Source organism: Moschus berezovskii, chromosome 23 (genome assembly GCF_049115385.1).
Source record: "Moschus berezovskii isolate FMDL1 chromosome 23, NW_MosBer_1.0, whole genome shotgun sequence".
NCBI lineage: Eukaryota > Metazoa > Chordata > Mammalia > Artiodactyla > Moschidae > Moschus > Moschus berezovskii.
Genome location: NC_142482.1, coordinates 15,203,405 through 15,224,809, shown reverse-complemented (window position 1 = coordinate 15,224,809; position 21,405 = coordinate 15,203,405). Strand labels below are relative to the sequence as shown.

General features: G+C 43.8%; 2 protein-coding genes across 14 annotated transcripts in view; one reads left to right on the top strand and one right to left on the bottom strand.

Moving 5' to 3' along the window:
* The window catches only part of DST (dystonin), a 542,031-nt gene extending 522,751 nt beyond the window's left edge, over positions 1-19,280 (bottom strand). For 5 of the 13 annotated variants that reach the window (XM_055406663.2, XM_055406666.2, XM_088831319.1 and 2 more), the window contains exons 1-2: positions 19,054-19,273; positions 18,479-18,513 (exon numbers count right to left, since the gene is read on the bottom strand). In XM_055406663.2, the coding sequence (XP_055262638.2) occupies positions 18,479-18,513; positions 19,054-19,234 (216 nt within the window). In that variant the 5' untranslated portion in view covers positions 19,235-19,273. Of the gene's footprint in view, positions 1-18,478; positions 18,514-19,053 lie in introns of all 13 variants that reach the window. The other 8 variants (XM_088831322.1, XM_088831318.1, XM_088831320.1 and 5 more) reach the window with 4 other exon arrangements.
* A 502-nt stretch (positions 19,281-19,782) lies between these two features.
* The window catches only part of BEND6 (BEN domain containing 6), a 70,242-nt gene continuing 68,619 nt past the window's right edge, over positions 19,783-21,405 (top strand). The window contains exon 1 of the mRNA XM_055407102.2: positions 19,783-20,062. The gene's annotated coding sequence lies outside the window, so the exon portion shown is untranslated. The remainder of the gene's footprint in view (positions 20,063-21,405) is intronic.

The window sequence follows — 21,405 nt, the reverse complement described above, 5'->3', positions numbered from 1 at the left end:
GTTTGCCACGGATGTGAGAAACTGGAACCCTCATACATTGCTGATGAGAAGGTTAAATTATACAGTCACTTTGGGAAAGAGTTTAATAATTTCCTTTAAAAATTAAACATACACTTATCACATAAGCTAGGAATTCAACTCCCAGGCATATACCCAAGACAAATGGAAATGTATGCCCACACAAAGATTCCAAGCAAATATTCAGCAGTATTATTTATAACAGCTAAAAATTGGAGAAAAATAAAATGTCCATCAATTGGTGAATGGATAAATGAAGTACGGTATATTCATAGACTAAAATACAACTCAGCAAAAAAAATTACTGAGACATGATACAACATGGATGAACCTCAGAAACATTAATATTCATGAAAGAAGCCAGATGAAAAAGCCTACGTATTTAAGATTCCACTTATATTCCCAACCCAGGGATCGAACCCAGTCTCCCGCATTGCAGGCAGATTCTTTACCAGCTGAGCCACAAGGGAAGCCCTATATACAATGTCCAGAAAAGGCAAATCCACAGATACTAAAAGCAGATTCATAGTTTTGCAGATTAGGGGTGGGAACAGGGATCAATGGCAAATAGAAACGAGAAATCTTTCTACGGTAATGGAAAATATTCTAAAACTGGAACACACAGCGACCCACATTGTTGAAATTGTTAGGCTTAAAAAATTTTCAGGTGGAAGTAATTTTTATATGGATGTAAACAAAAGCATTAGAAAAGACTACCCAGGGAAAACAACAGAAAAACCTTACAATGAGTGCTAAGGAATAGCAGACAGCAGTAACCTAGACATAAATCACAAGATTACAAAAGTGGCCACCACATGATTTTCCTTCTCTCACCAGGACTCTATTTCCCCCACTTCCTGTAACTTGCTTTGGTCAAAACAATGTATGAGCAGAGGCCACATATGAGCTGAGAGCCTAGACAGACCCCCAAAGGCCTCATGCACTTCCACTCTTGCTGCTTTGAGAATCCGAATCTAACCAACCACGTGTGAACCAACCCTGGGTGGCCTGATGGAAGGGGACAAACCATTTACAGGCAAACTGTGAGTCAGCCAGAGGCTCATCAGTTGAAACCACCATGCGATTGGGGCCAGCTGTGATGAGCCAAGCCTGACTCAGACCAGAACCACTGGCCAGCTGGGCACAGCTCAAACTGCCAGTTCTCAGACTTGTGGGCTAAATAGTTAACATTCAAACTGTTGTTGTTCACTGTTACAAAGCAGAAGCTAGCTGATACTCTCTAGGAGCAAACCTGGGTGCTGGATAACATAACAAATGGCTGGGTTTTATGATGCGGTCCAGTAAGGCCAGGCCTCCTGGGCATAAGAAAAGAAAAGCAAAGACACTGACTCAGATCTGGTAATTGTCAAGTCACTGTGGCAGAGGAACTGAATGACCAAAGTGAGAACAACAGTGAAAGCTTCTCTACACAATTGATTAAGAGTCTATATTAAGCAGAAAGGCAAGTGAAGTTAAACCAGGAAGTGGTGACAGGCTGAACTTGGAGAAGCAAGAAACTCATTAACAGTTCATGATGAGATGCAGAGACAGGCAGGGATTCAAAGAGAGATATTTCAGAACTTAGGATCTGGGAGTTAGAGTAGCTCTAAGACATGGTGAATAATTAGAGAGCTATAAGATATTTGTCCATTTCATCTAAATTATCAAATTTCTTGGCATAAAGTTATACAGAATACTCTCCTTTCCTCTTAATGTCTGTGGTTTCTATTGTTAAAATGTTTCTTCCATGTGTTATATCAGTGATTTGTCATTTTTTGATCAGTCTAGCTTGATATTTATAAACTTTGTTGATCTTTTCAAAAAACCAACTTTAATATACACACTCTACTATACATGAAATAGATAACCAACAAGGCTCTACTTGGGAACTAGCTACAATACCCTGTGATAATCCATAACAGGAAAGAATCTAAAAAGGAACATGCACGCACATATAACTGAATCGCTTGGCCATCTATCTGAAACTAACAAAAAAATGTAGATTACTTCAATTTTAAAATGCTTTAAAAAAAATCATGCTTTTGTTAATTTTCTCTATTGTATGCCTTTTGTTTATTTCATCAATGTCTACTCTGATTTTTATTACCTCCTTCCTTCTACTTATTTTGCATTTACTTTTCCCTTTTTTAATCCCCTAGCTTCTTAAAGTTGACAATTTGTTAGATTTTAGACCATAAGAGGTAAAAGCTACATGTTTTCCTCTCAGCACTGCTTTGGCTGCATCCCACAATTTTGAGATACTGTGTTTCATTATCATTCACTTCGAAACATTTTCTAATTTTCCTTATGGTTTCTTTTTTGGTGAACGAATTTTCTAAAGCATGTTATTTAGCTTCCAAATATGTGAGGTTTTTCCTAGAGATAGTATCATTATTGACTCTGTTTAATTGTGTTATGATCAGAGAAAATAATATATATGATTTCAATGCTTTTGAATTTAAATTAATTTGTATTGTGAACTGATTTATGGCCTAGAATATAGTCTGTCTTTGGGAATGAGTCATGTGGGTATGGTGTTCTATAAATATCAATTAGGGCAAGACAGATGATGGCATTATTAAAATTACTTATATTTTTACTGATTTTCTATTTGGATACTGTACTGACTGCTGAGAGAAGGATGTTAAAATCATCAACTGTGATTCCAAAACTTTTTGCTTCTCCCTTTAATTTTGACAATGTTTACTCCATGCATACATTTATGATTACATCTTCCTGAACATTTAGTTTTTTAATCATTAAAAAGAAACATCCTTTTTAATCTGTTAATACTATTTGCCTTGATATCTATTTTGTCTGAGCCACTGCAATCTTCTTCTGATTATTATTTATCATTTACATTTTTCCATCTGTTCTCTTTCAATCTAATATAATAATTGATATGATTGAACTGAGATTTACCATCTTCTTATTTTCATTCTGTCTCCTCTGCTTTTTCTTCCTTTGTCCCTTCCTTCTACGGATCATTTGGATATTTTTTTAGAATTAAATTTAGGTTTATCTTTCGCTGTGTGTTATTTTTTACCGGTTTCTCTGAGAATTAAAATATTCAACTTTAACTTTTCATTCTATTTAGTATTTAGAGTTAATACACCACTTCATATAAAATGTAGAAATCCTGCACTCATATGGGGAGCCCATTTATTCCCCTTTACTTCTCTTCACTATAGCTGTCAAATCTTTGTATATATTACAAATCCCACAGTGCTATCATTTGTGCTTTAAACAGTCATATGTTTTACAGTTTTACTAGAAAGATGGTACTGATGAAATTACCTGCAGGGCAGCAATGGAGACCCAGACCCAGAGAAGAGACTTATGGACACAGCAGCGGGGAGGAAGGAGAGGGAGGGATGTCTGGAGAGAGGAAGATGGAAGCTTACATCAGCATATGTAAAAGAGACAGCCAACGGGGATGCGTGTATGACTCATGGAACTCAATCCAGTGCTCTGTAACAACCTTCAGGCGTGGAATCGGGAGCGAGGTGGGAGGGAAGTTCAAGATGGAGTGGACATATGTATACCTATGACTGATTCATGTTGATGTATGGCAGAATCCAACACAGTTCTGTAAAGCAATCATCCTTCAATCAAAAAAAACAGAAATTACAAAGAATAAAATTTTATTTTATATTTACCTTGGTATTTGGCATTTCTGATCTTTTTTATTTAAATTTACCACCACACATCTTAAAACTAGTTGAACAAAGATAACCACAGCACACTATTGGCCTTTACCTGGCATGAATGCAGAAAGCATGCATTAAAATTGCCCCTGCTGTTAAAGCAACACCACTTGACACCAATTTGATTGCAAACAAAACATAAGATGAGGTACTGCAACTGGGAAACTAAAACTGGTGATAAGGGAATTATTTACAAGATAATTCAAAGTACATTTATGGTGATGTTTCAGACTATAAATTGAAGCAACATTAAATATAGGTTTCCCAGTAGGCCCAGTGGTAAAGAATCTGCCCACTAATCGAGGAGATGGAGACATGGGTTTGATCCCTGGGTGGGGAAGATCCCCTGGAATGGGAAATGGCAACCCGCTCCAGCATTCATGCCTGGAGAACTCCATGGACAGAGGAGCCTGATGGGCTAGTCTATGAGGTTGCCAGGAGGCAGACCCAACTAAGCATACATGCACACTAAAGCTTTTGTTCAAAATTCTCACCTCAAAGTATAAGAATCTCTTCAATAATATAAAAAAATATCGGGAAATATTTTCAACTCATTTTAAAAAGGGCCTGTGGATTAGATGGATATTGCTGATATCTTCAGGACATTCCATCCAAATGCAGAAGAATACACTTTCTTCTCAAATATGCACGGAACATTCTCCAGGTTAGACCACATCTTAGGTCACAAACCAAACCTCAGTAAGAAAACTGAAATTGTATCAAGCATCTTCTCTGACCACAATTATAAGAAAAAAACTGTCAGAAACACAAACACATGGATATTAAACAGTACGTTTCTAAATAACCAACAGGTTACTGAAGAAATCAAATGGGAAATCAAAAAACTTCTAGAAACAAATGACAATGAAAACACAGCTCAAAACCAATGGGATGAAGCAAAAGCAGTTCTAAAAGGGAAGTTTACAGCAATACAATCCTACTTCAAGAAACAAGATAAACATCGAAGAGACAACCTAACTTTACACCTAAAATGACTGGAAAAAGAAGAGAAAAAAAAATTAGCAGGAGGAAAGAAATCATAAAGATCAGAGCAAAAATAACTGAAAAAGAAATGAAAGAAACAATAGTAAAGATTAATAAAACTAAAAGCTGGTTCTTTGAGAAGATAAACAAAATTGACAAACCTTTAGCCAGAAACATCAAGAAAAAAAAGAGAGAAGAATCAAATCAACAAAATTAGAAATGAAAAAGGATTGACAATGCAGAAATACAAAGAATTATAAAAGACTATTATGAACAACTCTATGGCAATAAAATGGATAATCTGGAAGAAACAGACAAATTCTTAGAACTAAGTTCAATCTTCCAAGACTGAACAAGAAATTATGAATAACCCAATTACAAGCACTGAAATTGAAGCTGTGATCAAAAATCTCCCAAAAAACAAAAGCCCAGGACCAGATGGTTTCACAGGAGAATTCTGTCAAACATTTAGAGAAGAGCTAATGCCTACCCTTCTAGAACCCTTTCAAAAAATTGCAGAGGAAGGAACACTTCCAAACTCATCCTACAAGGCCACCACCACCCTGACACCAAAACCAGACAATGACAACAACAGAAAAGAAAACCACAGGCCAACATCACTGATGAACACAGACACAAACATCCTCAACAAAAGTTTAGCAAACAGAATTCAACAACACATTAAAAAAGCTCATACACCATGATCACGTTATTCCAGGGACGCAAGGATTCTTCAATATATGCAAATCAATCAATGTGATACACCATATTAACCAATTGAAAGATAAAGACAACATGATAATCTCAATACATGCAGAAAAAGCCTTTGATAAAATTCAACACCCATTTATGATGAAAACTCTTCAAAAAATGGGCACAGAAGGAAACTACCTCAACACTGCAAAGACCATACATGATAAGCCTACAGCAAACATTATTCTCAATGGTGAAAAACTGAAAGCATCCCCCTAAGATCAGGAACAGGACAAGGGCGTTCAGTTTCACCACTATTATTCAACATAGTTCTGGAAGTCCTAGCTACAGCAATCAGAGAAGAAAAAGAAATAAAAGGAATCCAGATTGGACAAGAAGTAAAGCTCTCACTGTTTGCAGATGACATGATACTGTACATAGAAAATCCTAAAGATAGTATCAGAAAATTACTAGAGCTAATCAGTGAATTTAGCAAAGATGCAGGATACAAAATCAATACACAGAAATCACTTGCATTTCTACATACAAACAATGAAAAATCAGAAAGAGAAATTAAGGAATCAGTCCCATTCACCATTACAACAAAAATAATTAAATATCTAGGAATAAACTTACCTAAGAAGACAAAAGAACTGTACACAGAAAAGTAAAAGACACTGATGAAAAAAATCAAAGATGACACAAACAGAAGGAGAGATATTCCATGTTCCTGGGTAGGAAGAATCAATACTGTGAAAATGTCTGTACTACCAAACACAATCTACAGATTCAATGTGATCCTTATCAAATTACCAATGGCATTTTTCACAAAACTAGAACAAAAAATTTCACAATTCATATGGAAACACAACAGACCCCAAATAGCCAAAGCAGTCTTGAGAAAGAAGAATGGAGCTGGAGGAATCAACCTTCCTGACTTCAGATTTTACTACAAAGCTACAGTCATCAAGACAGTATGGTACTGACATAAAAACAGAAATACAGACCAATGGAACAAGATAGAAAGCCCAGAAATAAACCCATGTATCTATGGGTGCCTTATTTTTGACAAAGGAGGTAAGAATATACAATGGGGCAAAGACGGTCTCTTCAATAAATGGTGCTGGGAAAACTGGACAGCTACATGTAAAATAATGAAATTAGAACACTTCCTAACACCATACACAAACAGAAACTCAAAATGGATTAAAGACCTAAATGTAAGACCAGAAACTAGAAAACTTTTAGAGGAAAACAAAGGCATAACACTCGATGACATAAATCAAAGCAAGATCCTCTATGACCCACCTCCTAAAGTAATAGAAATAAAAACAAAAGTAAACAAGTGAGACCTGATTAAACTTAATACCTTTTGCACAGCAAAGGAAACTATAAGCAAGGTGAAAAGCCAACCCTCAGAATGGGAGAAAATAATAGCAGATGAAACAACTGACAAAGGATTAATTTCCAAAATATACAAGCAGCTCATACAGCTCAATACCAGAAAAACAAACAACCCAATCAAAAAATGGGGAAAAGACCTAAACAGACATTTCTCCAAAGAAGACAGACAGATGGTTAACAAACACATGAAAAGATGCTCAGCATCCCTCATTATTAGAGAATGCAAATCAAAATTACAATGAGATATCACCTCACACCGGTCAGAATGGCCATCATCAGAAGTCTACAAACAATAAATGCTGGAGAGGGTGTGGAGAAAAGGGAATGCTCTTGCATTGTTGATGGGAATGTAAATTGATACAGACACTACAGAAGACGGTACGGAGAATCCTTAAAAAACTAGGAATAAAACCACCACATGACCCAGCAATCCCACTCCTAGACATACACCTTGAGGAAATCAAAATTGAAAAAGACACATTCCATTGTTCATTGAAGCACTATTTACAATAGCTAGAACATGAAGCAACCTACATGTCCATTAACAGATGAATGGATAAAGAACTGTGGTACATACACATAATGGAATATTGCTCAACCATAAAAAGGAACGCATTTGAGTCAGTTCTAATAAGATGGATGAACCTAGAGCCTATTATATAGAGTGAAGTAAGTCAGAAAGAGAAAATAAATACTGTATGCTGCTGCTGCTGCTGCTAAGTCACTTCAGTCGTGTCCGACTCTGTGCGACCCCATGGACGGCAGCCCACCAGGCTCCGCCATCCCTGGGATTCTCCAGGCAAGAACACTGGAGTGGGTTGCCATTTCCTTCTCCAACGTGTGAAAGTGAAAAGTGAAAGTGAAGTTGCTCAGTCTTGTCTGACTAGTAGTGACCCCATGGACTGTAGCCCACCAGGCTCCTCTGTCCATGGGATTTTCTAGGCAAGAGTACTGGAGTGGCTTGCCATTGCCTTCTCCAAATACTGTATACTAATGCATATATACGGCATCTAGAAAAATGGTTCTGAAGAATTTATTTGCTGGGCAGCAATGGAGAAGCAGACATAGAGAACAGACTTGTGGACATGGGAGGGGGAGGGGAGGGTGAGCTGTGTGGAGAGAGCAGCATGGAAACTGACATCACCACATGTAAAACAGACAGCCAGCGGGAATTTGCTGTGTGGCTCAGGAAACTCAAACAGGGGCCCTGTATCAACCCAGAGGTGTGAGATGGGAGGAAGATGGGAGGGACGTTCAAAAGAGAGGGGATATATGTATACCTATGGCTGATTCATGTTGAGGTTTGACAGAAAACAACAAAATTCTGTAAAGCAATTATCCTTATTTTTTTTAAAAAGTGTCTGAATCTGCATATTTTCAAAGCAAACACAGGATGTTAACTTAGGTGCAACTAAGGTAACCATCAGGGGTGATGAGTATGCCTGAAATAAAAAATGAAAAGCATCTGTCTTTCCCTTTAAATAAAACAAGGATATGGGAATATTTTGAAAGTTAGCATCCATGAGAACTGAAAATTAAACTGACTTTAGAAAACATCAATACATTCAATCCTTCACCAAACATTTACAGAGCTAAAAACTATCTTCAAGATACTTACAATCTTTAAGAGAGACAAATTTTTAAAATTATTATTATTATTACAAGGGAGTTAAGAAAGGTTCCTGAAGCAACTTATGAACTGAGTTTTGAGGGAAGAGAAAAGAGTTTGTCTTTCGGTACCTGAGTATTTCTGCTTTAGTTAGCAGTGGGTGTGCAAAGAAAGAAAAGGAAGACAAAGAAGGGCTTTCTCTGTTGGAAATAACATGATCGAAAACAATAATCCAAAAAGTCATGGTCTGTTTGGAGAATTAGAACCGTCACCAGGACATCAGCATAGGGATCCCTCTGATATCACATTAAGAAGGTCGAACTTTATGACCCAAAGTGGAAAGCCATTGAAAGATTTTAAGTAGGGGAAGAATATGGCCTACCCAACCTTTTCTTCCTGCCTACCTCTACCAGGAAGCCAGGAAAAATGAAAGCTCTTATTTGAAACTTCCTCTGCAGTGAGAGGTGACCTTGTGACACAGTTCTGACCAATGAAGCATCAGAAGAAATCTAACTGGAAAGGAATCCGGCAAAGATTTTGATTTCCTAATGAATATCTTTCCTTGACTGGCTCTGACTTTTCCCTTACTTCCTTCCTTGAATTCGGGCATGATGTCTAGAATGGTGCAACCATCCTGCAACATGAGGGAAAGGCCAGGACCACCCAAATCACCCCAGCAATAACAAGCGGGACTGCTGCACCAAAGCCAGAGGCAATTCTAGACTTCTTGCTGTGAGAGAAGAGAAATCCCTATTGTTTTTATTTTTTTCATAACTGTTTTCTTTTATTTATTTTTTTTGGCCACACCACGAAGCACGCAGGGTCTTAGTTCCCCAACCAGGGATCAAATGCAAGCTCTCCTGCACTGGAAGCACGGAGTCTTAACCACTGGGCCTCCAGGGAAGTCCACAGAAATCCGTGGTTATTAATAACCCTTCTTATGCTGGGATCAGTAAAATCCGAATGGCTCCCTGACTAGTAAATTTTAAGACTTAATCTGTATTTTAGAATGATCTTTACTAAATTAGTACATATGGATTGGGAGTGGGGAGTTATGGAGACTTGCTTGGAGGCTTGTTATAGGGTGTGAAGCAAGGTAACCACTGGGAGGACGGTAAGGAAGGCAGGACGGAAGAGGATGGATGAGGGGGTCTGTCACAGCTTCTAGATTTCTAGTTTGGGCAACTGCAGCAGCAGGGGTGAGGGTGTGCCACTCCCCACAATGGGGGCAGATACTCAGTCTGAGATCCCTGCAGGGCACCTACCTGAGAATGAGGGAAAAGGGTCAACTCCGTGTATCTGGAGGTCAAGAGTGAAGCCTGGATTTGACACAGAGATTTCAGAGTAACCATTCTGTGAAGAAGCGGCTTCCCTGGTAGCTCAGTTGGTAAAGAATCCACCTGCAATGCAGGAGGCCCCAGTTTAATTCCTGGGTCGGAAAGACCTGCTGGAGAAGGGATAGGCAACCCTCTCTAATATTCTTGGGCTTCCCTTGTGGCTCAGCTGGTAAAGAATCCGCCCGCAAAGCAGGAGACCTGGGTTCAATCCCTGGGTTAGGAAGATCCCCTGCAGAAGGGAAAGGCTGCCCACTGCAGTATTCTGGCCTCGAGAATTCCATGAACTGTATAGCTGCAAAGAGTCAGACATGACTGAGCGACTTTCACTTTCATTCTGTGAAAAGGAACTAAAACAGGAAATATGTGAGTACAAGTACAGTTTGACAGGATGAGTAAAAATGAGGTCCAGCAAATCTATTAAGCAAAAACTAGGTAAGTGGTTGCCTAGGGTCGGGGTGTGGAGGTGGGAGGTGAATGGGGAGTGACTGCTAACTGGTCTGGACTTTCTCGCGGGGGATAATGAAAATGTATTCAATTAAATTGTGTGACGGTTGCACAACATTATAAACACACTAAAAATCACTGAATGGGTGAACTATATAGTATGTGAATTTTATCTCAACATAGTTATTTTAAAAATCAGGAGAAAGGGAATAACTTGGGAATCTCAACATCCAAGTAAAAAGAGGGTCTAGCGCAGGAGCAGAGGGAGCCATGGTCAGAAAAAAAAGGGGGGAAGAGTTTCAAGAAGGGATTGGTGTTGGGACTTCCATGGTGGTCCATTGGCTGGGACTTCAAGCTCCCAATGTGGGAGGCCTGGGTCCAATCCTTGTTCGGGGAGGTGGATCCCACATGTGGCAACTAAGACCCAGTGAAACCAAATAAATAAATAATAAACAAATAAATATTTTTTAAAAAGAAGGGTTCAATCAACAAAGTCCAATGCAAGATAGGTCGATTAAACCTAATACAGAAATATGCAATGTAACAATATGGAATTCATGGCTGAGCAAAGGGTGAGTAGTTTCAAGTTGCAGGAGCAGAAGTAGATTTTACTAAGTTGAGAAATAAATAAGAGCATGGAAACAGTGACAGACTTTATTTGCGGGGGGGGGGGCTCCAAAATCACTGCAGATGGTGACTGCAGCCATGAAATTAAAAGACGCTCTTCCAAGGAGAAAGCTTCTTGGAAGAAAAGCTATGACCAACCTAGACAGCATATTAAAAAGCAGAGACGTTGCTTTGCCAACAAAGGTCCATCTAGTCACAACTATGGTTTTTCAGTAGTCATGTATGGATATGAGAGTTGGACTATGAAGAAAGCTGAGCACCGAAGAATTGATGCTTCTGAACTGTGGTGTTGGAGAAGACTCTTGAGGGTCCCTTGGACTTCAAGGAGATCAAAGCAGTCCATCCTAAAAGAAATCAGTTCTGAATATTCATTGAAAGGACTGATGCTGAAGCTGAAACTCCCAATACTTTGGCCACCTGATGCAAAGAACTGACTCACTGAAAATGACCCTGATGCTGGTAAAGACTGAAGGCAGGAGGAGAAGGGGGTGACAGAGGATGAGATGATTGGATGGCATCACCGATTTGATGGACATGAGCTTGAGTAAGCTCCAGGAGTTGGTGATGAACAGGGAAGCCTGGCATGCTGCAGTCCATGGGGTCGGAAAGAGTTGGACATGACTGAGCAACTGAACTGAACTGAAGGAATGGGAGGTGGCAGATAAAGAACCTTTTTCAGGGAATTTCCTTGCCAAGAGAAGAGCTAGTGGTATAGGGAGGTTTGCGTTGATTTGGAAAGGATGCACCTATGATGTTTATATGTCAGAAGCAGGCGCCAGCAGAGAGGGAGCAACAGAAGACAAAACAGCGGAGTCAACTCCCCTGAGAGACAGGAAGACAAGGAATTCATGGCATAAGCATAAAACACCCATAAGGAGGCGGACAAATGGGTGGGAGGGAAGATTAAGATGCCACTGAATATGCAGGGGCAAGCAGTTTAAAATGCTTTGACTTGGCGGCACTGATGTCTTCAGTGAGTCAGGAGACAATTCACTGGTTGAGGGTGAAGGGCTAGGCTTGAGGATTTGAGGAGGAAACAGACATTCAGGTTATTATGGGAGGGGGATTTTCTTCCAGGAAGAAGTTTAAAAGCAGAGACATATTTCAAATATTTTTAAAAACTGCAATGTATCACATGGCCTTATACATAATAAATTGTCTGCCAAGTCCCTGGACACACACGGTGACCGTGGTCAAGTATAACCCAGTGATGCTTGAGAACTAGACCTGAAACACGCAATGTCCTGCAAGAACACAGCTTTCAGGTGACCAGGAAGGTCCCAGCCAGGCATGGTCCCGGGCCTCAGAGCTGAGGCCATAACTCTCCACACTCCATGACACAGAAAAAAGAGTAAATGTTTTGCTGTAGTTGCTAGAAAAGAAATAAAAACTCTTTGCTTCTCCTGAGAGTTCAGAGCAGGTGTCCTCCTAAGATGCTCAAATAACGTTCTGTGAAAGCCTTTGTCAGCTACTGAGTGGTACTCAGAAATAATTTTTTATTATAGCCGGCACCTACTTATGTTTCCAGTTCCACATTCCATGATGTGATCTCAAGACCCCTACCTTCTAATCACACGGACATGTTCTGAGCTATCTAAAAATGAGTGTGTTTCCTAAACTGTTGCCATTCTTAAGCGGTTCTGCTGTCTTGGGGGTTTGCTCTGAGTCCCTCTCTGTCTAGCTGGATACTACTCAGCCTGCACGCTGCAACAGAAACATCACCTTCTGCTGGAAGGCTTCTCTGATCACCCCAGCCAGAAGCCATCACATCATCAGAATTATTCCAACCATCCCTTTTATAATAATCTGTTACTTCATGTTTATGCTAATTATTTTACCTTTACCTGCTTTAAATTCTTAGAAAGAATTGTGCTTTACATGATGCCTTTTTTAGCAGGATGCTTTTTTTGCACATAGCAAAAACAGGGCCTGTTTACTCAGAGATCATCTTCGTGTTACCAGTGAGAACAGCAGGTCTGTGTCAGAGCCCCTGAGGGACCAGACTAAGATGGCACAGTTAGTGGCAGAGCTGGAACCCAAGCCACGACTCTTAACTCTTATTCCTGCAGTCTCATTAACCACTGCTTGTTATTTGCCTGGTTCTATGCTGTAACTGCATTGGAGAAGGAAATGGCAACCCACTCCAGTGTTCTTGCCTGGAGAACCCCAGGGATGGGGGAGCCTGGTGGGCTTCTGTCTATGGGGTCACACAGAGTCGAACATGACTGAAGTGACTTAGCAGCAGCAACAGCATGCTGTAACTGCAGTCTCAAAGACTGAGTTCTTAACCCTTAAGTTTAGGCAAAGATTTCAGACTTCTCCGAAAAAGCTTTCTTCTAGATTGGATTTAATAGGTTTGAATGCAAGAAAAAACAGTAGGCTTCTTTCTTTCTTCTTCTTTAGCTCTCAGCATCCTCTGTGACCACAGAGCTGAAGTAAGGGTGACTTCTACGCTAGTGGTGACCCGCTGGATGGGGTGAATTTGTCTTTCTCATGAATGTACTCGCTGTACTTGCACAGCTTGGCCTCTGATGCTTCCATCATCACATTTGTGATTCATGGCTGGAAATCGGAGAGCAGTTCAGTTACGGGAACCCAACCAGTAACTGCAAAATTTCAGCACTGCTATTGGGAGTGACCTGAAAAGTTGTCATTAAGGGCAAGGGCTATACCTCAGACTCTGTGTTATTCCTACCATCTAATATTATACCTCGTGGGTGATGAAAAAATAAATGGCTGTTTTTAAAATAATTGAGTGAAGCAAAATGAACCCAATACCATGTGTCAAGTTCAACTTAAGATTGGTTTAATTAGCATAAACTGACTTAGACCTAGAATTTAACCCCAGGCAAGGAATTTGTTTATAAAGATAAATTAATTGCAAAATAAAACTAAATAATAAACTAACTAAATAATAAACTATCATTTTCTCTAATCCACTAAATGGGTAACACTCTTTTTTCTTTGGGTCTCAGCTGCAGCACACAGGATCTTTAGTTGCAGCATGTGGGATCTAGTCCTCTGGTGAGGAATCGAACCCTGGTCCTACACACTAAAAGCTCAGACTCTTAGCCACTGGACCACCAGGGAAGTCCCTAGATTGGTAATTCTTAATGGAAGATGCAGATTCCAGGAGAAGCTGTGAACCACGGTTACTCCACTGAACATGCTTCCATGGTTTGGTGCAGAGAGGCTCTGGGAACATGATGAGGCCAAGAGAGTCTGTGTGGACCAGTTTTTCATCTAGGAAAAGGTAATGTGGAGAATCCCTGGGAAAATCTAAAGGATTTGCCTTGACAGCTTCATCAGAAATGGCCACTAAAAATTCACTCCACTGAGCTTCTCTTTTTCACTGAGAATTCTGGGTACATGATTCTCTGGAATGTGAATGACACAGTTAAAAATCACACAGTGGTTCCTTTTCCCTGAAACTGGAAGTGAAGTTATTTACTCAATCCTGATGGACACAAAGCACACTCTTGCTTTTCCTGATATCAAACAAGGCTGCCCTTATTCCACTGAGCTGATGAATAGGGATCATGTACCACTGTCCGCACTGGGTATTCTCAAGGGCATTATATGTAATTGTCTCCACTCTCCTGAAGGGCTCCCAAGGCTCTTTCTTGTAATCTAATGGTACCTCAATTACCCATATCACTTTCTGAGATTTCCTTAAAATCAAGATTGTCATTGTCTGGTCCTCATCACAGGCGTCTAGGGTAACAGGTATTGTGTAAAGCCACAGCATCAAATCTTATAAGTCCTCAGGAAAAGTATCCTTCTTACAGACCCAGAATGAGCACTTGGTTTCCAGACTGTCTCACATCAGTACGAAATCACTTCTCATCAATGTATTATATACATGTATTATATATGTATATATATATCACTATATATATATGGATCACACAGCACAAGTTCTTTATTTTCCATACAAAGTGCATATTTCTAGTTATCTAACTGAGCCTCTTTTTATCTGTTAGAGAACTGGGGTTGAGCCCTTGCTGGGTGGTTAATAATTTCACATTCTCATATGCTATCATTAAAATTTAGGGAACTCCTAAGCCAGTAAAGATGAGTTTGCAAGTGTGTGAAAATAAAAAGGGATTGTTGGTAGTTGCCAAATATCTCATAAATATCTGTATCAATTAATTCTAGCTTTATGAGGGAAAGACTGAGATGAAATGTTGATTATTCACTTTTGAAAGTGAAAGTGAAGTTGCTCAGTCGTGTCTGACTCTGCAACCCCATGGACTGTAGCCCACCAGCTCCTCCATCCATGGAATTTTCCAGGCAAAAGTACTGGAGTGGGTTGCCATTTCCTTCTCCAGGGGAATCTTTCTGACCCAGGAATCGAACCTGGGTCTCCCGCCTTGTAGGCAAACGCTTTTACCATCTGAGCCACCAGGGAAGCCCGATTATTCACTTAGAACTAAAAAGCTGTAGCCACTCAGATGAGAGACGTGGATTTTTTTTTTTTTTCCTGCTGCAAAACTTCCCCAAAGCACACTGGGTCCTGATGACAAAGTCTCCCCCCTGGGAGAAGTATTTCCCTACCTGGGAAGAAACATCCTGAAATTTCCTGTCCAATGGGACTCCTTTCTGGATGTATGGAAAATAGAAGTGATATCCTCCACCAAGTAAAGCAGCCAGTGCTAACTGAACTTCTCGTGTGTTCGAGGGCATCCCCAAAGCTCTTTCACATTTCCAAATATGCCAGCAGATCTTAAACCCACTTCCCTCATTTGACCACAACAGAAGCACTGAGAGTGACTTACCTACCAACTGAGACTAGATAAGTAACAGAATACTCGACAGGACTACAGCTTGTAAGAAAACAAAATCGTTTTAGCATCAACTACTGCTAAAAAGCAACACAAGTTCTAATTTTCTAATTTGCTAGAATCCAAAAACTTCAGAGGTATTTCCCACAGAGAAAATCCTGCAGGAAATGGCATTTTGAAAGGGAGAAGGGGGAAAAAATCCACCCCTCTCTTTTCCTTAGGGGAAAATGTTTTATTTGTAATGAACATCAAACAATGATGAAATAGACATTCTCCTGGAACAGTCTAAGGATGTTCACTTATCACATGACTTTCTTTGAGTAGTTTAACACAGGACCTTGGTACGAAAAAGAACACAGGTGGGCTATCAACAAACGACACTAACACTGCACTGAACTTTCTGAGAAAAAAATTCTAACCTAGTTCATTTTCTTGTAATTAGTGATTACATTTTCAGTACAAACTCCAGAGCAATATTTTAACATCTGGAAAGATAAAATAAGAGCTGCGATTTAGCAAATGCTGAATTCTGAGCACTGTCCTGAGAAAGTGCAAAAAATTTTTCTCTCTGGCCCAATTCTGAGTTGTATTTGCCCAGTTATGGGAACAGGCATTCATTGAGGAATTTTTCACTCATTTGATAAATATTCATTAAACAACAGGCAGTGGGGATACAGCCCTAAATGAGAGACTGGGTCCAGGCCGTCAAGATGCTCACAACCCAACAGATTAGGCAAATATGAAGCACACACAGGATGTCAGTCTGTACAGGGGGTCTTGTGAAATGAAATATGGTGTGAAACAGTCACTCCCAGCCTTCCTAACCAAAAGCAAGTTTAGGACAATACTTAACTGACAGATACCTAACCAAAACATAGTCTGATCTCATTTTTTCTGTCTGCAGTTTTTGCTGAAACACTTGATGGCTGATCTGCTGCTGCTGCTAAGTCGCTTCAGTCGCGTCCAACTCTGTGCAACCCCATAGACAGCAGCCCACCAGGCCTCTCTGTCCCTGGGATTCTCCAGGCAAGAACACTGGAGTGGGTTGCCATTTCCTTCTCCAATGCAGGAAAGTAAAAAGTGAAAGTGAAGTCGCTCAGTCATGCCAGACTCTTAGTGACCCCATGGACTGCAGCCTACCAGGCTCCTCCATCCATGGGATTTTCCAGGCAAGAGTACTGGAGTGGGTTGCCATTGCCTTCTCCAGATAGTTGATCTAACAACCCATAACAGAATTTTGATTCTGGTTCTAGCATTGATGTGTACTGGACTGGTGATCTCTTTTTAAAATCAAAATCCTAAATTTTGGTGTTCATATCTTGACTGTGATTGATTTATCACTTCTAGATGGGTTATTCTATTAATCAGATATTCAAAAAGTGTTGGTTTATAATAGACACAGTTTATGTTGTTTCAGATAACTTTGAATTAATTAATCTAATAAAGACTTTAAGATTTGCAGACAAATCTTTTATTTTTACACATTTTTAATTCAATTTTACAAAATGTAATGGTACCTATCAGGTACTGAATAGCTACAATAAACTAAATGGGTTTTTGTTTCCGGTTTTCTTTTTTTTTTGCCTCACTGCACAGCTTCTGGGATCCTAGTTCCCTGAACCCAGGCCCCCTGCAATGGAAGGGCAGAGTCCTAATCACTGGGCCGCCAGGGAATTCCCATAAATGGGTTTTTTTTTTAAAAACACGATTACTGGTAAACCCTGCCCTCCCCTTACAGTCCTGTAAGGTACTATTAGCCCTGTTTTACAGGAAGGGGAACCAAGAGTCTGAGAAGTTGAGTCTCCCAGCACCACACAATTAGTTAGCACTGGAACCTCTGATTATCTGATTGGTTATTTTATTCTCTTTACAGTTCTAAATTGAGCCCAGAGTTTTCACCCACCGGGACACCACGCATAATTCCTCATTGGGCAGCATTATAAGGGTGTTATAGTAATACAGTGAAAGCGTTCAAGCAACCAGAGTCCAATCAAACATCCAGGGTGCGACAAAACACCAGATTAACAAGGGAAATGAAATGTGAAGTAACTTCTCAGGTGAATAGCAAGCCGATGGAGGGCGTCTGACTATGAAGTCTTTGCTAAGATGATCAAGCCACATCACCCACTGCTACCAGCAACCTCCTGGCTGTGTGAAACTCCCCGGGAAAGAAGGGGAAATCATCTGGCCTTAAGTGGGGGTTGGCCTGGAAACTCATCAAGAAATGCTGCATTGGGAGAGCTTGTGCTTCTCGGTTTTGTTCTGTCTCCAGCAGACCTAGTCCTACAACAGTTCCACTGAATCAGTACAGCCAGGTCACCTGTTTAAGGAGGGATGGATGGTTCACCTTTTGAGGGTAAAGCCGGATCACTATCATTATCACTTTGCAAAAGTCATGTCCCTAGTAAAACATGGAGCGCTCTCTGGGTGAACAGGAATACAAACTTGGAAGTCTAAAAGGTAATGTACACGGATCAAATTGCCCTGCACTAACTCCCTAAAAGCTCCCAGGGCGGTTGGATACCCAAGTGATCAGCGGCGGCTGGCTGACTGCGCCCAGAAAGCTTCCGGCCACTTCCAGATGGTCAAGGAGGCTGACAGTCACCACAAGGCTGCGTTTCTGAGGTCAGGCCGCTTTTAGGGGCTGTCTCTCCCCTTCCAGCACAGCGGCTCAAGAAATCTGCCAAAACCACTCCCGGGGAACTCATGCTGGGGAGTCGCTTCAAAGCAAACATGTCCCTTTTGGCTTGGGGGCTGTGGGCTCGCCATTGAACACCCTCCCTACTGGCTTCTAAACACGCCTATGATTAATACTGGTACCCAGGAAAGAGAACTTCTTCTGACCTTGAGCGTGCGCGCTAAATAAATTACCTCGGAACGAAAGTGGTGAGATCTCAGAACAGCATCTGGGGGAGAAAAAAAAAGAGAAAAACGAGATTTCAGTTAACTCCTTGTTCTTCACCTGCCGAGTCACCGACGACTTACCTGGGGGGCCGGGGGCCGGAAGGCGCGTTCCGGACGCCTCGAACGCAGTGGGGACAGCTCGCAGGGCGGGTTGGCTGCTAGGCCATCAGTTTAGAAGTTTCAGGGAAAGTTTTGGGGGAGTTGGGGCGCCCCGAAGTCTCCCTGCCCCAGACTCCGGCGCCGGGGGGCGCGGGTGGAGGCGGCTGCCGCAGCCTGGACTCGGCTCGGCGGCCCGGGGCTCAGGCGCCGAGCCCGAGCGTCCGCCGCCTCCCCTCTCCCGGAGCTCTGCGCGCCGCGGGCACCACGACCCGGAGGACCCGAGGAGGCGGCCGGGGCTGCAAACACCGAAGCTCACCCGGCCGGGGGAGGGAGAGCGAGGACGCGGAGAAGGCAGCGGCGCGGAGGGAGCGAGCCGCGCTCCCCGCTCCAGACCCGCCGAGCGGTCCCCCGGCCCCGAGGAAGCCCGCCGCGACGCGCCTCACCTCGGCTCCTTGAACGACCCGAAAAGACCGATTTCATGGGATGCCTCCCCTTCTGGAGCCTGCGGTGCCAGCAGCAGAAGAAGACGATGGTGGCGATGGTGCCCAGCAGAAGCAGCAGGAGGAAGAGGGCACATTGGATGCTATAGGGTCTCAGCAGGACGAGGAACGCGGCGGCGATCATGGTGCGGGCGCGGCGCGGCCGGCCGACGGGCGGCGGGACCGGAGGGCGGCGGCACAGGCACCCGCGCGGGGCGCACGCGGCGCGGCGAGCGCGGCTCAGCGCGTCATGCCCGGCGCTCGCGGCCCCGCGCCGGCCCAATGGCTGCGCACCCGCGCCCGCCGCGCTGCGCGAATGAGCCCGGGCTGCGGGCAGCGCTGCCCGTGACTCAGCAGACGGCAGCCCGGCGGGCACTCGGCGGCGGGGAGCCGCCCCCGCCCCCCGCGGGCGCCCCCGCCCCGCCCCGCGCGCAGCCCCCGGGCGCAGCCCCGCCGCAGACGCGGCGCGGGGGGAGGGCCCACCCCGCGGGCCCCGCCGGCCCCGCCGGCCCCGCCGGCCCCGCCCGGACCCCGCGCATCGCCCCGCGGCCGCGGCGGCCGCAGCATCCCGGGAGCCGGAGCTCGTGGGGCGGGGCGGGCGCGGGGCGCCGAGGCGGGGGCCCGCGGATGACATCACGGCCGGGCTGCGGCGGCGCGCGCGGACATGGCTGCGGCGGCTCCGGCGGCCCCCGGCTGCGCCCCGGCCTGAGCGCCCAGCGCCCTCCCGCGGGGCCGCCTGCCCGTCCGCGCTGTCCGCGGGGCTCCGGCCGGGCGCCCCCTCGCTCCTGAGCGCCCGGGCTGCCGCCTCCCTGGCCTCGCGCGGCCGGATCGCTGGGGAGTCCAGCGACAGGGGGCGCCCCGGAGCCGGGGGTAGACCGCAGGGCGCTGGCGGGAGCCTCCAGGCGGTGCTGCCCCCGCCTCCCATCCCCCGCGCCCCGACCCGCGCGGCTGGGGCTTCGGAGGATGCAGCCGGGTGAGCGATTGCTTGCGGGGGGGTTCCTGCACGACCACGCGTGAGCCCCAGATAGGGCCTTCCCTGGGATTCGGGGTTCCCCGGAACAGGGGTCCCACCCCTACCTCTCCGGCCCCCCTGAGCTGGACGCGCGCCCCAGCTCGGGTCTGCAGACGTGACCCCGACCACCCCTAACTTGGCACAGTTTCGTAGCCGAGAAGTGGGCACTTGGCATCCCCCTCTATCCATCCATGCGTTGACCCTAAAACCTCGCCTCCTTTAGTGCAGCTGGAGGGAGAGGCAATTTCGGATGTATGGAACCGGCAGATGGAGAAGCTGGAGGTTGACTTGTAAATACTCTATTTTGAGGAGAGATTTTGTAGGGAGAGGGAGGAAATAGTGATCTGTCACACTCAAAAGGCACACACCCCTACTCTCCGTCTTGCCCGCTTCCCTTCCTTCGTCATCAGCAAAAGGGACCCTGCAGTTGGAGGTTGTCCCGGGGCCCCTGGCGCAGTGCGGACGCGGGAGGCGCCGAGGGGGTGCTGCAGCGGCCGCAGGGCACCGGGTCGGAACCAATGACAACAGCGACCTCGGCCGGCCGGTTCTGCGCCGCTGGCTACTGCCCCCTAGCCGGGGCTGGTTTTGCTCGTGCGGGGCTGGGTTTTGCTTGTTTTATTTACTTGAATAATGAAACAGCAATTAGAATGACAAGGTAACCCATTACTACATGTATGGAGTTTCTGCTAACTACTAAGGTGAACTCAAATATTTAGGAGGCTGAAGAAATCGTGTAATTTTGTAAAATTCTGGAAATGGCAATTCTTGTTTTGTTACTTGCTTGTAGGATATCAAAATCCGTGTAGTTTTCTAACTATTCGTAATCCACTGTTCAGCTCTGCAGAGAGGCTTAACTCTTGATGTTCTAAAGGCCTTTAAACTTTAAGCATCATCACATCTAAGCGTTATAGGACACTCAAAAAGGCATTGCCTAGCGCATGTCTTAAATGCGATTCATCACCACGGGAAACATGGGGCTGAGTTTTCTTATGGACATCTTGTTTCTTAAAACAACATGTTCTGGTTTAAAGATGGACCTTGCTTGCAGTGGTTGTATAAAGTGAGAATGGTGGATCAGAGTGCCGGCAGGATGGGCTTACCAGCAAAGTCCCAGGCTCTTGGGCTGACAGGTAGCTCTGTATCTGCACAGGTAGCACTGTATCTGCGCAGGTAACTCAAAGGTTTCCTGATTCTGCAGCCATTGCAGTGAGACACCGCATTCCCATCCACTGTGCAGGGGTCATTGAGGAAAAGTCTGGGAGCCTGCCCTGAGGGGCACACCAGAAAAGGAAGAATTCCATATC